Source organism: Seriola dumerili, unplaced genomic scaffold, assembly GCF_002260705.1.
Source record: "Seriola dumerili isolate Sdu_G_001 unplaced genomic scaffold, Sdu_1.0 BDQW01000050.1, whole genome shotgun sequence".
In the NCBI taxonomy this organism is placed as follows: Eukaryota; Metazoa; Chordata; class Actinopteri; order Carangiformes; family Carangidae; genus Seriola; species Seriola dumerili.
In genome coordinates this window covers 4,346,430-4,364,480 of record NW_019174305.1, presented here as the reverse complement: position 1 = coordinate 4,364,480, position 18,051 = coordinate 4,346,430, and the positions used below count along the sequence as shown (strand labels likewise).

Here is an 18,051-nt window from a genome sequence, read left to right as displayed (position 1 = left end):
TTATGGGCAAAAACTTGTTTTTTGAGGTCACCGTGACCTTGACCTTTGACCTTTGACCACCAAATTCTACTCAGTTCATGCATGAGTCCAAGTGGATTTTTGTGCCAAATTTGAAGGCATCCTCGGATACTGTGTTCAGGAAAATGGGATGGATGGACGGACGACCTGAAAACATAATACCTTTGGTCATGGCTATGGCCGGCACAGAGGCATACAAAATGTGAACCTCTTGTTTGACCGCTAATTCATTTAGGAATATGAACCATGTAATCAAAATATAAACTGAAATAGTAACTGTGTCAACTCGGGCCACTCTACAACAGCATTAATGCCCTTATCATTTCAATTTATTGTGTGCTTTAATGGCATAGACAGTATAAACAAACAAAAATGTGATTTATGAAATTACCACAAACTAATTTGCCACGCTGTGAATGTGGAGCTGCATGGAGGTCCAGGGCCTCAGGGCAGTTGCCCACTTTGTCTAATTGGTAATCGAGCCTTGTTCTTTTTGCCTGCTGTGATATGACATAAATAGCAGTAAGCTAACAATGCAGCACTGAGACAGATGGTAACTGTCATATTGTCAAAATAAAAACACACAAATAAAACTTGTAGCAGCTTACCATAAAATCCTATAATGCTGCAGCCTACTGGCACAGTCCATGTACTGTGGGCCCAGTCAGTGTTTATAAGAGCCCACATCAGAATTAAAATTTTAAGCACATCCACATAATTTCATCCAAATAATAAAAGAGCTTAACTGAATGAACACTCAGAACATGAGGATTTTCAATTCTCTTTGACTTATGTGATTAATGACGCACACAGGCCTTTTACTTTAAATGACATCACAGCCCAGGGAAAGGTAAATTGGCTCAAAAGCATAGGCCTCAGTCTGGGTTATCCAGGTTACGCATGAGATCCACTTCACCCATTTAAATATTCCTCCAAAAGCACCCACCTGCAGCGCTAACGCTCAACACGCTGGTACGATGACCACTGCAGAGCGCCACTAAATGTAGTCTGCTATTCATGAGCTGTGAATGGGGAGATGAGGAGCACTTAACAATGATGGGTGAACTTCCCACACACACTAAGAGCACCTCCACCCCTCCTGCGTTCAAGTGTGAAAACACACACAAACACACACACACACACACACACACACACACACACACACATTAGACACAGTGATAGGTATCATCACTTGTTGGTCCCTGTCCTGCTTAAGTTTTGAGTTTGACTTTTAAAATGAAGGAATCGGTGCTCATGAAGCCGTCCTGAGAGAGAAGGAAAGCTGCGGCGTCTTCACACCTGTCTGACGATGAATATCAGGGTGGCCCAAGGCGTTCTCTTGCTGCACCAATGAGCTCAGAGTATTGGGCAGCAAAGGCAATACGGGTATAGGAAATAATTGAGAGATAGCAGGGTGAGAGGGAAGATAGGAGATAAAAAGACAGAAAAGAAAGAAGAGAGAGAAGGAGAGACAGAAGAGTGGAAGGGAGAAAGACAGAAGGACAGAGAAAATAAAAATCACTCACTTGGAGCAGAGCCTTTTTAATTACTCTCCCCACGTCCTGTCTCCACTCTGGTATGTCAGGGTTGAACTCGTCCAGATTAGGGGAGAAAGATAAAAGTAGAGATTTGAAGAATTCTGTCGAGGAGAGTCGGGGGAGAATCAGCCATTAATTCACTCAGATCCAGAGGCATTATTCTCAGGGAGCTGTGCCAACTGTCATTTTGCTCAAGTTGAATTTCAGGTAGTTAACACTTGATGAAAAGAAGAGTTTCTCATATCCCCTGCACTTTCCTTTGGCTAAATGTAGCAGATGCACTTCTAGATAATTAGAAAATGTCACAGCTTTACGCCAACCCATCCGCCGGTAATAAATCATCACATTTTACAGACACTTGCTGGCGGATCACTTCATTTCAAATGGAGACATATTCTTTAGAGGTTTTAACAGTAATGTAATATGTTTTACTCAACTAGGAGCGGTTTTGCTTCAGAAACTTTTTACACAAGTAACAGGCAGACTATAACAACACAAGTCAAGATGAAAATGATGTGTTCTGATGTATTTAACCACTTTCCATAAGACTGCCCTTTTTTGAGTATATGAAAAGCCGAAAAGCTGCCAGTATGACAGACTTGTTACCAGCTGTTATGAGCTCCAGGACACAATTAGGAAAAAAAATACTGACCTTTGACTGCTATGGTCTTGGTATCCTGCAGTATGGTGTTGGCTGCAGCCACTTGGACTGTGATAGTGTGCATTCCCTCACTTGGGAAGGTGTATGAGATACTCCCATCCAATGTTATCACTGGCTGCAAGCACAGAAATAAAGGTATATGTAAAAAAAAGAAATCATGTTACACTTCTCAAGCACATGGCACAACTATTCCCCTCTACACCAGTGTTTATTCAGCACTCTGAGGGTGTTTCCAGGATGTTTACATGTAGGCCATGAATAAGTCATGTGACTGATAGATTCAGAAAAAACAAATAACAGGACAGAGAAATGGAAGCAAAGTAAATATATTGTGTTTTGAAAAATGACTAAGAGTCTGTGACTACACTAACAGGTCTTTTAAGGGCTGCTCTTAGGCACAGCAATGCTTTGAACTAAATGCTAAAAAAAACAGCCTTCTACCTTGTTAAAATGTATGATTTGACACCTAGATTATTCATATGAGAAAATAGTGGATGAACCTATTGCGAAACATTTACTTGCCAGAAATGGTGGCCATCTTAAACTTTCGAGTAGCTAACATGTTTTATCAAAAGAGTAACACCTAAGGAGGATTTGTGCCAAATTTAGCATTTACATCTACATATGAAAGATTTCCCTGAAATATGCAGTTATCTGCTGCACTAATAAGTCAGGAGATAGCTTAATAAGCATGCTAACATTTGCTAATTAATTAGCACTAAACTCCAAGCACAAATGAGGCTGATGTGAATGTGAGGTATTTGGTCATCAACCAAAGTATTCAAAGCCACAATCTGAACCTATTGCATGATAGTGAAGGTAAAAGTGTGTTTACCAACGTCAGTAGGATTCATCCTCTGGGGAACGTGACTATCTGTACAAACAGTCATGGCAATCCATCTTAATGGCTGTTATATTTAAGTGTGGACCAAAGCAATGGAAAAAGGGACTGGCCCTGACATTGTGATCCCTTCTGCCACAACACTGGCGTTAAAAAAACTATAGAATTAGTGATGTATATAAGTTAAATGACTGTTTAATTTACTGTGTATAAGGAAATGGGAAATAACCTTTGATAGCATCCCGATGAAGGCAAAATAGTCAGAAATGTATGGTGGATGGAGTTGTACAGCTATGTTTCACTCACTTCTACACATCACTGTGTTTGTAATCTTAAAGTCAGAAAAAGTTTCTCAGGCATACATTCGTATCAGGGTGACATTTCAACAGGTGAAATTACTTTATGGTTTTGGTTAGCTTTTATATTTATTTTATTTCCCTTTTATATCTATTTGGTTAGCTGCAGCACTTTTCAAATCCGTAATAAAATGTTGCTTTACAAAGTTTTACAGATAAAAGCCAACATAGAAAGCAATAAAACTAACACTCAAATATATATATATATATTAATGAGTCTCGTCCTGGAAGAGTTACCTCTGTATTGTTGCCTAGCCACCAGAAGTAGGTGACGGTGCGTGAGTGGCTGGGTAAGACCATTGCTGTGATGTTCACCTCCTTGTTTCTTATGACCACAAAGGGAGCAAGTAGCTGGACATTCTCCACTGGACCTGAGAAAGTTTAAGAAAGAAAAACCACAGAGGAACTGATATTATGCAGAGGTACTTGTAGTGAGACTCACTCACTTGTGTCTTTCTTATTCACGTAAGAAAAACAAAACTATTGGCAAAATCACAAATCCCGAGTACAAGGGATGAAAAAGTTTTTCTCCCACAGTTCATAGACCTGCATCTCTGGTGAAATAAAAAAAAAAAAAAATAGTACCGGAGTGTGAATGTGTGTCTTAGCCTAGTGATAAACTAGGAACCTGTCCAAGGTGTTTCCCTGCATTCTAGGGTAGGATCCATCTCCCATCCCCAACAAATCCCCCATGAACAGGATAAGTGGATAAAGAAAATGGATGGGTGGATGGATCCAAACATTTCGGGAACAAATATGGGAGTACAAACTCCCCGAAAAGATTTACTCGTAGAAAGGAATCCTCCAGTCACTGCTGAATGAGTGCTAATATGAAATGATGGATGGAACCAGACACCAGACATCGGGATTCTATACCTACTTGTAGTTGGTTTTAGGCTGCTAAAGCACTGTGCTTAAGGTTAGAGAAAATTGTGATTTAGGTTCCTCGTTGTCCAACAGTTAGACTGAACTGCCATTGAATTTCACTTCACTTATTCACCCTCATATTGTGTATCAATATAAAATGATGGAAATTCTTTTAAATTTCCAAAATGTACTTCACAAAATGCAACTGTCAACTTGTCATTGACTTTGAAAGATTATCTTCATATTCATTCATCAAATTAGACGGTCTGGGCCTTAATTATGTCATTTGAAAGCAGATAAGACTGTATACATAAATGAAAACATCCCCCAACAGCCACATAATTTAAAGGGTGGTCAGGAACTAACACTTAATCACGCTGTAATGGAAATGTTCTTCCACTTTAATGTCTGATTTTTGTATACCGCAGAGGCAAAGTGAGTCACACAGACTGTTCCAACTAAAGTATCAGTAGCCTGCACCTGCCAGCATGAGGTTCAGAGATTGCCTAATAGGTAAGACATACATGGTGATTATTTACCAGCGGGCATGTTGTGATTGCAGACTGTATGTTCCTGTGATTTTTCTTAGTTTCAGATTCCACTTTGTTTTTGAAACCAACAACTTGTGAAATTACAGTTATTATTAATAACAATGACTGTAAGTTTGCAGTATGATTTTTTTTTTTAATGTTGTCCTTGCATGTTGAGAAAATAAACTGCAAATGGAAGACTTATTCTCATTTTTCATCCTGTCTGTTGTACTTTAAAGAAATGACAACAGCTATTGTTTTTTCAGGGTGAAACAAGGTTTTTAAATGGAGTTTTAATGCATATTTTGGTTTGATAAATTGATGGGATAATCAACCGTTTTGTTCCCTACCATTACTACACAACAAAATACATACATACTGTACAAGATAAATTAGTTGTGTCAAAGTCTCCTCCCAGATAACTATCTAATATGTCAAAAATGTTCTATATAAACAGCCCTTTTGATCCACTAAACTGCATTAAAGCCCTGACTCCTTGGCAGCTATAACAGAGTGTTCACCTCGACCAGTCTATTTTGATTACATGGTTTTTGTCAAATGCCAGCCGTGGCTCCTAAAAATGACACTTATGTACTAATAAAAAAATGTTTAGAAGGAAACAATCTTTGTATAGATTATTTTCACTGGCAACTATTTAGTTAGAAAATGCAGAGAAGTTGTTTCGATGGATGATTGGTGGGTGTACAAAGAGACTCTGACACCAGACATTGGGAGTCGATACCTACTTGTGGTTGGGTTTAGGCTGTTAAAACACTGTGGTTAAAGGTTAGAAAAAACTGTGATTTTGGTTCTTGTTGTCCGAGCCTAACAATTAGACTGAACTGCCATTTAATTTCACTTCATTTATTCAGCCTGACATTGTGTTTGTGCAAACCAATTTGTCACTGGGGGGTGGGGGGTGGGGGGGGTTGGGGCAGTCGATGGCAAGTGACATTTTCAGTTGACACAGAAGCTGCAGCGGTGGTTGCTAGGAGCAGTTAGCTCAACATTTTTCACATAACTTCAAGAAATTTTAGACTGTGAGAGTTGTTATTTGTGTAAGTTGATTTACAGCAGCTGTGGCGATCTCACTCACACATGTCGCCATATTTGTGGGCATTTTCCTGTTACTATTTTTCATGGAAGTAGTTAGTTGGCTGGTTAGCTATGCAGTTAGACGAGGCTCGAAGGCTTCATACCTCCCCCCAGCTATGATAGGTTGTTTGTTTCTTCAAACAGTGAACAATTTGCCGAATTTTTCAATATTATCCATGGCCATAATCTTTTGCAGGCTTGTGCTTTGAGTTTCCTAGAACCACAGAAATGTTACAATCACAGTTATTGCAATTGATCCTGGTCAGTTATTTGCCAAAGCATTTGATATTGATTTGATTTGATTTCTTGGAAATGATTGCCAAATATTCAGAATGGCAGATATGATATTCTGACATTTACAGTATTAAGTGGTCACAGCAAAATTCCGTTATGTTAAAAGGTCCTTGTGGCTCCATAAGTGTGGAGGTTTTATCTAAAAAAAAAAGTCACATTCTTATATTGAAAATATGCAAACGCCATCATTTATTTTCAACATGATACCTTCTGGATAATGCTGCCTCCCCACTAAGAACTTACAAGGACCTGGCAGGGTCTTGGTTGCTTTACAATAATCTCTGGGATGAAGTTTCGGGTGTGCTATGCTACATTAGTGGAAAAACTCCAACAAAAGGTTTGCGTAGCGCTGTGGTCTGAGATGCTCGTCTCGGCGAGGCTTTTGTTAGCTCTCATCCTCTTTAACCAGAACTAATCTTTATCACCACTTCCAAGATGCTGAAATTGTGTATGTGTGTGTGTGTGTGTGTGTGTGTGTGTGTTCTTGTGTGTGTGTGAATGAGACAGAGTCATTTGGTATTAAATACGCTCAGCTGAGAAATCATTGTAGTAGTTTTTGGTATTTCCTCCTTAAAGCATCACCTACACTGTAAAATAAATCCATCTGAAATTGTTGCCCTCAGAAACATATAAATCCAGAGCACACTACCTGACACATCAGGATGGCAAAAAGTTAAATTAAAATGGATTGAACAAATCGATGAAAGAGTAACTAACAAGACAAAGAGACGAGTCAATATATACTGAAAGGAGCTTGTGTAATTCCCTTGAAAACTTAAAATGATGCACTGTTTTATTGCTGAATACAGCTGGGAGGCATGACGATCCTGTAATTTGTTACGTGTGCTGCTGTGTATAATCTGCTCCACTTTAAAACAAACCATTGCTCTGGTGTTGTATCCTCAGATAACTGGCAATTAGCTGCAGTGGCCGTAAACGCCCCCTCTTCACAGTGTCTGCTTTTGCCCACTCTGAAAGTGCACATAAGCAAGTTTGTTATGACCTTTATCCCAAAGGTTGTTTGTGTTTATCATAGCTGCTGAATTATATAATACTGTGTGTGTGGGTCAGGTCAGGACACATAGGAGAATGTCTGCACTAGATTTGAAGAAGTTCCTTCAAGGCATTACTGAGCGTTCACAGGGCTTGAACTGTGTTTTGTGAGGTCACCGTGACCATGACTTTTGACATCCATCCGTGAATCCTAGAGAATACTTTTGAAGAATTTTCGTTACGTCATTAGTGGGATATGGTGCCGAAAGGAATGGGACAGATGTATGTACATACGGACAAACAAAGAAAACAATATGTCTCCGGCTCTGGCTGTTGCCGGCGGGGAGGCATAAAGACAATGAGTGACCACTAACCTGAACTCTGCATAACATCATTTCTTTTCTCTTATAGATACCTTATACATATCTAATAGTTAATGTTGTGCTTGTCGTGTCTTATGTCTGACTGGTATTGAGATGCCACCTTCTATCTGAAGAAAATCTAAGTTAATGGATGGAATATTAGCATCAATTTGCTTATTACTGCCTTTCTACCCAAATTGTTTACTGTATAATATAGGCTAAAACAGACTATAATATAGGCTACAGTTGTCAATACACCATTAATTAGACAACATAACATGTCCACCCCGGGGGGGAAGTGTGAGGTATAAGGAATTGAGTGATTCCACTCTGTGTAGCAGCTCTTTAGCTGCTCGGACATGGGTAGCACCTGCAGCATGCTGTTTAAGATGATTGTACACTCTGCCTTGTATTCATCACCAGGGACAGGGCAGACACCACCGATATTCTGTCTCTCTCATTCAGCCCTCTGTCTCGACGGCCTCTTACGTTTCACTTGCGGACTTTCAGACATCATTAATAACAGTGACTGAAAGTGCGGCTATTTTTACGTGTAGGAGGCGACCACTGACGCTGAAGTCATGTGACGTGTATTTTCTGGAACTTCTCCAATTCACTTATAGGCTAGAAGTGGTTTGTTTTTACTTGACATTACATTATTCACATCACTTTTAAGACATAGTGTATATATGAAATGACGTGTCCAAAAATACGGGACAAATTGCGTCCCATATTGTATCTTATTTTCAAATATGGGACACTCTTTTACCATACAGGACAGGTGGCAACCCTGACCGGTATTTACTTAAAGCATCTTTCAGCAGTTATAGCATTAACAGTAAATAGAAATCTCGTTTAAATATTTGTTTTTAACTTGAAAATGAAGTTAGCAGCATCTTTGTCAGTCAGTCTTTGTCAGTCACTGTCTGCAGGTATTCCTTTCAGACTGCATACAGCTCCAATAACCTTGACCAGAAAGGAGAGCAGCCTGTATTTAGCCTGAGAGGTGAAACCCAGGGCAACAGTCTACCACCTGTTAGGTTTGTTGCTCTGAGCTCATGTAATAATGGAAAGTCACACGGATGAGCATATCTCAGCTTTGGTCAACTCCCTCTGTGGAAGAATAAGAAGGTTGGTGGTTTGATTCTCGGCTCCTCCGGTCCGCATGTCAAAGTATCCTTGGGCAAGATACTGAACTCCAATTTGCCCCCAATGTATCATTTGTGTGTGTATGTGATTTAAGTGAATGGGTGAATGTGGCTTGTAGTGTAAAGCTATTTGAGAGGTCAGTAACAGTAGTAAATCACTGTAAGTGTAGTCCATTACAAAGTCAACGTGAAACAATAAAAGCAAGGGGGACAAAAAGAGAATTTGGTATAGTGACAGGAACACAGTCCCCGTATTCCCTGGGGGAACTTATGCCCTTTAGAATAACTCCAATGTATTTGCAAGATTTTCCACTTGAAAGCAGCAGTATGTAGTTTTGTTCTCTTACATGTGACATGCAGGAAGAGTGTGGTGGTGTCATAACCCAGCGTGTTCTCTGCCAGCGCTGTGACACGGAATATTCCAGCAGACTTGTAGACGTGCTTGATCCCCTCCTCAGTCCAGCTCAAGTTGGAATAGGACACGGCTGTGCCGTCGCCAAAATCCAGCTGGATGTTAGTCCGCAAAGAGTCACCCTGAAACACAGCACAACAGGGCTCCAGTCAACTACAGGTGAACACTATGCACTGACATCACTTTTTCATGTGAAACACACCTCACCATCACAGAAAGGTCAAACACGATCATCACGTGGTTGCTTTAAAAGAGCAGCGCTGCGATACGGAGAGGAGAGGCCATGGAAAATGACAATGTACTCCATAAATTGTGTAGAGCAGTTAGTTGTCTGATGATCATGGGATGTGGCTGGGAATAGAACTTTACGAAGTGCATACTCTCTATAAAAGACTCCTGTAGGCCATTTCAAAAGGCAAAGAATACTACATTAAGTTACAATAGTTTAAAGATACAACAGTATGGCCCCTGATATCATGAACCTTGTTGTAATCCCAATCACTAGCTCCGATCAATGCATGAGTGCATGATAGTGTAACCTGCAGTTTTGGTGACAAGAGGCATGAGAGCAATCCTGTAGCAGCAAAGTGCAAAATGTAAAAGACAAACATTACAGCAATGTGTTAGCATAAGAAGGAATAGGTGGAGCTAAGCTGGGTTTCAGTGCCAACCAATCATGTCCCCTTTGAAAGCAAGAAGGAGAATCTACTTCTTTGAGAGACTGAAAGCTGCATGGCAAACATTTACAGCGAGCCAAATATTAACAAGAACTACAAATGTCAATATTCAGCACTCCACATATTAATACAAATTACCCGAAATATGAATATATGCATTCACAAATGTTATTGTAAAACACTATTACTGTAAAGCTACACCTTGTTATATACTATATGTCTGCTGTGCTAACAGCTTTAATATCAAAGACAGGAAAAGGGTGAACAAGTTTATTAATTTCTTTTTATTCATCCCCTGTTCCAGTACTTTGACAGTGCTGGGTGACTGGTTTAGGACACTTGAGATGCTCCACAGAACACTGCAGGTCTTTTGTTCCCACAGTAAAACTTTTCAATGAGTTGTGATACTTGCCTGTTTCCTGAGATCTCTCTATCTCAATGTAGTTTTACATCTCCTCTCTCAGGCTTCTCTCTGGAGCTCTATAACAACAGGTCAGTGAGCCAATCAGAAGAGAGGAGGCTCCGAGCCTCTCTTCTCATTGGCTGACTGTTTTCTGAGAGATCAAATAAAAATATAGCAGATTTCAGGTAAACACTCAGAGAAACCAAATGCAAGGTTGGATGGCAGGTCCAAGTGGGCGGGGCTGAGAACAGTGTCTGCTTTGTTGTGACATCACAAAGTTACAAAAGTCCTGACGGCTGGTTTTAAGGCTCAGGTTCTGAATACAGGCTGTGTGCATTTCTCTGTGGACTGAGGCTTTGATACTTTCACAGTATTAATATAGAACATAGACCTGCTATATAATAAAAAAAGACAGTCATCTACCTTTAGACTATATGGAACCTTTAAATGTTTTAATTTCATATTCATTGCTTGTTTTCCTGGATCTGCATCACATTGACTGCTTTTTATTTATTTATTAATTGATTGATCATATTGATATATTGTTGTTTTAATTCCCACCCTTAATTACAACAGCTTGAAATTATGTGCAGTCCTCAAAATATTTTGATAAAAAAATTGTCTGCTTGCTCATTTGACAAACTGCCATCTCCTCCATAAAATATTAAAGATGAACTGTTATAAAACCAAATCTAACCTTGACCTTAGCAAATGAAAAATTGTTGATGACTAATTCTTTTTTCTGGCTGCAGGGCATACTTCCAGCCTGTGAATTGCTGCCTGAGAACTCCACCAATCGAAATTAAAGCAAGTTTCCATTTACTCATAATGAATTATCTCTAACCAAACACTCAAAACTCAACATTTGATTTATGGAGCTTGTTAGGAGCTCTGCATGACCTGGCAGGAAACACTATCTCACCAACCTCTCACATTCAGCTACCAGAATGAAACGTTCAACACTTCAGTGTTTTACGATAGTTGGCCAGTGTAATTATGACTCGTTCGGAGCTTTGGAAACACTGCCACGGTTTATTGCAAGGCAAAATCTGAAAATGCTTCATGCTTTGTCAGAAAAAAAAAAAAAAACACTGCAACTGATTATTGATCAATGATGAGGGCAAAGCTCACAAAACTCAGAAGAGAGTGGTTAAAGGAGAGCAACATATTTTAACAAATACTGTAAATATAATAGTGGAACTTGTGATCTCCCCTCTTCCTTTCACAGTGGTATAAACGAAGAGAGAGGTTCTACTCCAAGGACGTCCACATGAGTGACTAAGATTGAATTGGAAGCTATGTTTCATTCATTCACTTCTGTAATACTTGTAACATGTCATTTTATAGCTAACCAGGATGATTTTATATTATTAATATTCTGACATTTGCTTGCTCATTGCATAACATGTTCATTTTCATCAAATATACTTACACTATATAATTACAGCAATTACATAGTTAGATAATTATAGCTGTTCTCTCAATTATTCAGTACAGATTTTACTTTTGTGGTTTTGTCTGACTTGTTTAGCAGCAGATAATTTGTTTCATAAAACAGGCATTAATGCGCTTTGTTTTGCACACATTTGGCACATATTAATTTGCAAAACAAATAACTTGGTAAACATTAATAAATGAAACAGTGAAAAATCATAAAAGTTAGTTCAACAAGTCCTTCCTCGGAGAAGTTTAGTCATGTGTAAAATAATTATGAAAAAACTGTATGTACACACGCATACATGTGTGTGTATACACATCAGAGAGTGTGCACATGTGCATCTGTGTACAGTATATGCAACCACTCCACCATGTTTGCCTTTGCATGGTGTGCGAGTCTTCAGCTGCCTGCACCGTTCTGGGAGTCACATCTGGCTCTATCCAAGGATCAGCACACAGCGCAAGTGTTGGTGGCTCCAGCTGCCACTGTGACCAAATCTGAGCTCGTCCCCCCAGGCCCGTGAGGGCAAACTCCCAGCCTCCCCTTGGCACATTGTAGCGCAGTGCTTGAGGGATCGTCATTTGTAACACTGCATTAGCATGCTGGCTCCACCGAAACGCATAATAAAACAAAAATAAATACACCTATTGTTTTCTTTCAGCGCTTTTACTCCTTCCATCCCTCACTACCCGAGTCCCTTCTTTGTGTCATTCTGAGTGTAAAAACACAGGAGGTTGGGTTGAGCCTTCTGGGGATATTTCATGTCACTTTGCCTAGAAAACGATATCTTTGATAAGTGACTGGGGAGAATAGAGAATAGCTAATAACAGGGTTTGACAGTGCGGGCATTGTTAAGAGCTATAATGAGCTGGCATGCAAGCAAGTCCCGGGCTTGGTGGCGCCAATGTAACTCGGCTCGTCTTGGTGTCTGCTGTCCATTCTGCGTTCATGCTTGCTCTCTATATCAGCCACAATGGAATTCACTAATCTGCATGAGACTGATGCTGACCCGTCTCTGTAAATGTCACTCTTTGTGCGCATGTATCTCCCAGGGCTGAACAGATCCAAAAACATTGTGGCTGGAGCCTTGAGGCTGGGACATCAGTGTCAGTTTGCAGTGAAAGCACTGTTGTACCGGTTGACAAGGATTTGGATGCACAAGGCCAGCATTTGTTAATGTACGTGTCAAAACTGAACCTACAATGTCAGTGTGATGAGTGACAACAATGACACTGCAGCTGTGAACAATTCTGGTTTGTCATGCTGGTTATTTCTACAGCAGACAGACCAGAGGTCATGGTGCACTTCTCTATTTATGGTAAATATTAAACGTGCTGTACTAATTTGTCAACGAACAATGTGTTGCTTTGATGATTTCAAGCTTTTCATGACAGGTTATTGTAAGAGCCATCATCAAAATCTGTGAAATGGAATGAAATGACCTTGTGTAGAAATATTTTATATTTAAAGCTGCAAGCTAATCAATATTTTTTTATTAACAATGGATCACTACAGTTCCCCTCAGCTCTCAGGCAGCAAAGGGTTGAAATTCATGAAAAGATAAACTCACTCACTGAATTTTTGAAAATGACTTAACTGAAATTCCTTATAACTGTCATCTCTACTGGGAGGAAATGTTGGTTATATACTACTTCCTGTATAGCTTGATTTTTCAAGCTATAGTATGTATGTATGTAGTATGTAGTATGTAGTACATAAGTATCTGTGGATTTACCAGGTAGTGTAAAAAAAATGCTTCCCTGCAGAGTCTCATTTATGCCCAAGAGACATCCATGACACATGGTAATGTTATGTAATACACAATACACTGCAAAGGATGCACTGACCTTCTCAGGGCTGTATTGTAATGTTCCACCTGACTCATCCGAACATCTGAAGCACATTTTCATCACACTCTGCTTGTGCGTTACAGGTAGAGTGTACACGCGGTGTGTACCTGCCTACGTAGGTGTGCATATTACTCTCTTGATAATGCACTCTTAAAATATAAGTAAAATACTGAGGCATTTACTTCAGACCAGATTTTTGCTTTTCGCTGCCTCAACATGGCATGCGCCGACGGTGCACCTGACCCCACATCACTGTAAGACCAACACACCCAGATGGGTGCAAGTGTTTTTGCTATTTAAACAGCGTGGCCGCTGGATGGGAAAATGACAACTGTGTCGGTCTGAAACAAACAGAGACATTTGCGTTTCACTGTAGTATTTGTTAAAGATTCATTTTAGATGTGAAGATGAAATAAAGTCTGACTTTTGTGGCTTTTTGTTTGCATGCTTTTATTTTAGAAGACATAATGCATACTGGTGAATATATACTGTATGAACGAATGTTTACAAAAAACTATCTGTTCATGTAGCTCTAAATGTTACATTTTGGCAATTACATTACATTAGATGTTTGGATCTTGCTTTTTTTTAACGAAGTGAAATAGTTATTTGACACACAGACACACACACAAAAGTTTGTTTATAGCCTGTGTGCCCTGTGCCTCATGGGAAATAACAGTAAAAGGTTTTTGTTTTTTTTCCCTATTAACTCATTTCTCCTAATAACCAGACGAGTCAGGACAAATCCACGTATTATTATGACTGCAGTTTAAAAATGAACCCTGCAGTTAATATTTTAGCTGGGAATCCTCAGTAGTCGCATCTGTCATGTTTGATCGCAATGTTCGTTGGCAGGAGATTCCATCGAGCTTTTCCACTGGGGCAGAAGTACGTTTCACAGAAAGATAACATGAGCTAGAACAACTGTAGAACATTTTCCCCTAAATGTGACTGGCGTGTAAAATAGAGAAGTAGCTGATAAAAATTCAAACTGACAAAACAATTATTAGGAAGATCACAAGGAGCTTGTATTAACCAAGAAGGAAAAACAGCAAGTCTTTTGAGCTTGTTTGGTGATAATTCAACTGGAGATGCCATATTATGTAGTAATGGCCACACAAATGGAAGGGGGTGGCACCACAAATCCACATCCAGCCGAACACTAAATTACTAAAATCAGACAGTTCAACAGTTATAAATAAGTTTTCACACCTTAAGGGTACAATTAAAAAGCTATTAGAAAAACATCAATGAATTCTTCTGTGGAAAACAAGTGTCTCTGTGATGAAAAAACAAAAATGAAGCATCACCAGCATCTGCTCTCCAACTAAAACACAGCGGTGGCAAAGCTTTAGTTACTTCACCTCTGCCGGTAAATCTGATTCATGACAACACTGAACCAAAAGGAAAGCCACTTTTTTCACAGACAGGAAGCCAAGGCTCACTCTGTGTCATCATTTAGTCCGTCGTACTTCTTGGAATAAATCAGATGTAAAATGTGATGTATGAACAGAATGGTGTTTTTCAAGCTTTAAGTTGGGAACATGCAGGGCTGTAGCCAGGATGTTAAAAGTACTGGAGGTCATGATGCTTTAAAAATGTACTAGGTGTGTTATTCATTGCTTCTACAAGTATAAAGAAAATGTGTTAAAAGACTGAATTCTATTTCTGTATTCATTTCACACTGTAATTATATCAATTTGATCACTTTTTTTTATTTCTACGTTATTTTTTGCCTTAATTCCGATAGAGAGTCAGAGAGGGACATGAAAGTCAGGGACAAAGAGAGAGGATGATATGGAGCAAAGGGCCACGGGTGGGACTCGCACCCTGGCCGCTGCAGTTAGGATTACGCCTTCATGGTAAATAAAGTGAACAAAAACAGCCTCGCAGGTGGTGCAAGATTTTTCATATTCTTATTCTCAACTATTTTGCATTTTTTTCAAGTCAATTCAATTTTGAAATTCAAAGGTTGCTATAGCGTGAGGGCTGCATTTGTTTTGGTGCATAGGTTTGGATGCAGCACCTGAAGTGTCAGTTTTTGTGAGTCTCTTGGAAGAGTCTTGACAACAGTATTCACTGGAGAGTTTTACAAAAATGTCCATCAGTACAACAGAGTATTAGCCCACATTGAGGAAAAATCTGACATTTCCAGAATAAAGTCATAATATTACAAGAAAAAAGTCAAAATATTATGGGAATAAAATCATAATTTAATGAGAAAAAAGTAATAATATTTGAAGAAAAGTGTCATAATATTACAAGAAAAAAGTTGAATTAAAAATGTAAAGAAAAAAAAACAACACAATTTTTAGGAATATTACAAGCAATAATACGAGTGAAAGGATACTCAGTGGCAGTGTGAGCTGCTTCTGGCAGCTGTTGTTTGTCTAACAATAGAATAGACTCAGTTTCTTGCACAATCTTCTCAATGTCCTGATGCCGATTATGACGTGATGCTCTCCTTATTTCTGAAGCCAATGCTATTATTACTTCACAGGATGCTCCATGTTCCTCATTTTAAAGCGTCTGATATTTCCCCTCTAAAGCGACATGAAAACCTAAAATAAATACTTTATTCTCATAATATTATGACTTTATTCTTGAAATTTCAGATTTTTTTCCCCTCAGTGTGAGCAATTGGCTGTTTATTGTCAGCGCGGGTATTTGTGCAGTTTCATTTGCATTTGTCTTCATCTATTTTGAGCAATGTAAATCAGCCTCACTCACTTCAGTCAAGGCATTTAACCTTTATTTGCTGAATTTGATTACCAAGCTTGTGCTTGAAAAATCTCTCAAAGCTAATAATTATATATTAATTACCTTTCAACCAGCGCGCACACGCACACACACACACACACACACACACTATAGTCTACAACATTAAACCATTTTAAGTGATCATATAAAGTGAATACGCAAGTGTTTCAAATTCCCTCTGTCTCTTTGCTTTGATGCTAAATGTGGAACGGCAGATAAATTCTTCATGAATTGTTTGAGATTTGGTTGATGTCGTTTTGGCACAAGCCAATCGCTTCTCTTCCGACTGCTTAGTGAATAAGTGAGTCGCTTTTACAAAGCTCATCTGTGATTATTGTGTTGCGTAACAGGTTTCCCAAACAATACAAAAGCAGTGATGGTATTGGGTGGTCATGTGTGTCTTATCCCAAAACATGGGTCAATTTTTCGTTAGATTTCAACCTTATTTTTAAATGTGGATGTGTGCCACAGAGTCCTCTACCCATTAAATATTTAAGGCCAATTGCTCTCCCCAAGAAATACAGCCGTTGCAGGCTTCATGAATATAAATTAAACTTTGAATTCATCTTGAGAATTTTCTCAAAGAGGGCTGATGCCACAAGGATTCTTTACCGCACCCTTCTTTTATCACATTGCTGTGCTACCCACCTCCCTTCCTCCGTCACCCCCTCCCCTTTGCATCAGACAATTCCCCTCTTAATGAAAGAAATAGGCCTCAATTCCTCAACTCATCACACAGTAATATGACAACTGGGCCCGGACAACACCCCTGGGGACGCACACTTACCTTGAGCTGTTGCAATAGCAGGAAAACACTATTGCTAACGCCCCAAAGCCTGCAGTTAATATCAACGGACCATATTCTGCCTTAGAAACATGTGAGGCAGTTTTCCTTGTGACCGGGCAGCCTGGCAGGCCTGGCTCTGAACACAGCGCCTTTCACTCACTAACAGGGTCTCTGGTGAGGTTTGCTTCTGCGTCTAGCTCAGAAACTCTTACATTGTCTGGGCAATTTATAGCCATTTGACTCTATTAAACTTTTCAGAGTGTTTAAAACCAGGCTACTTTCCCAGAAAGCACAGTATTCTAACTTCAGCATTTCTGCCTCAGGGTTTGGTTAAACTATATGTTGTGAATGTTTTATAGACAGAACAAAACACCTTTACTCTCAGTTCCCTGCAGGTCTCCAGTAACCAACACATTGGCTTTTATCTTATGTATTGTTAAACTTACAAAAATAAATATTTTTTGATATCAACACTGAATAAAAAGACTTTCTGTTAATGTGTGTCAGTCATAACAAGAATTTTAATTGGGACGTCCAGTTTATCTTTGATGCATTCAAGCAGTGATTTAACAGGTCTACAGGGGACAGGGATAGGTAAAAACTGTGTTATCGGCTTATAATAACATATGCTATGTTTCCAAATGATGTGACCTAGATGTAAGAATGTACAAACTAAACAACAATGGGCCCATTACTGAGCCCTGAGGGATGCCACATATGATGTCAACTTTTCCAGACCTAAAATTCCCAATGGACACAGGACATTTGTTTTCCTTTAGATAGGATACAAATGAGGTAAGTACGACTGCCAAAGTTTTCTTTAGGATAATATGAAGACATTTTTTTCTTTACCTTCTGAGCAAATCCCTACATTTGAAGAAAAAGGTTTAAAGCTGTGAAATCAGTGGTCAGAGATTTCCTCCTGTGTGATGTTGTGGTCAGCTTATTGCATTCCTTCCTGTTACTGACACGCTGTACATATGCTTATTTCACTAAAGCAATTTCTTAGGAAAATTTTCAC

General features: G+C 39.2%; 1 protein-coding gene across 1 annotated transcript in view; it reads right to left on the bottom strand.

Moving 5' to 3' along the window:
- LOC111217899 (VPS10 domain-containing receptor SorCS3-like) overlaps positions 1 to 18,051 on the bottom strand; it is a 234,281-nt gene that overhangs the window by 12,913 nt on the left and 203,317 nt on the right. Inside the window, exons 19-22 of the mRNA XM_022739921.1 lie at positions 9,051 to 9,237; positions 3,652 to 3,785; positions 2,209 to 2,332; positions 1,545 to 1,657 (exon numbers count right to left, since the gene is read on the bottom strand). Of these exons, the coding sequence (XP_022595642.1) occupies positions 1,545 to 1,657; positions 2,209 to 2,332; positions 3,652 to 3,785; positions 9,051 to 9,237 (558 nt within the window). The remainder of the gene's footprint in view (positions 1 to 1,544; positions 1,658 to 2,208; positions 2,333 to 3,651; positions 3,786 to 9,050; positions 9,238 to 18,051) is intronic.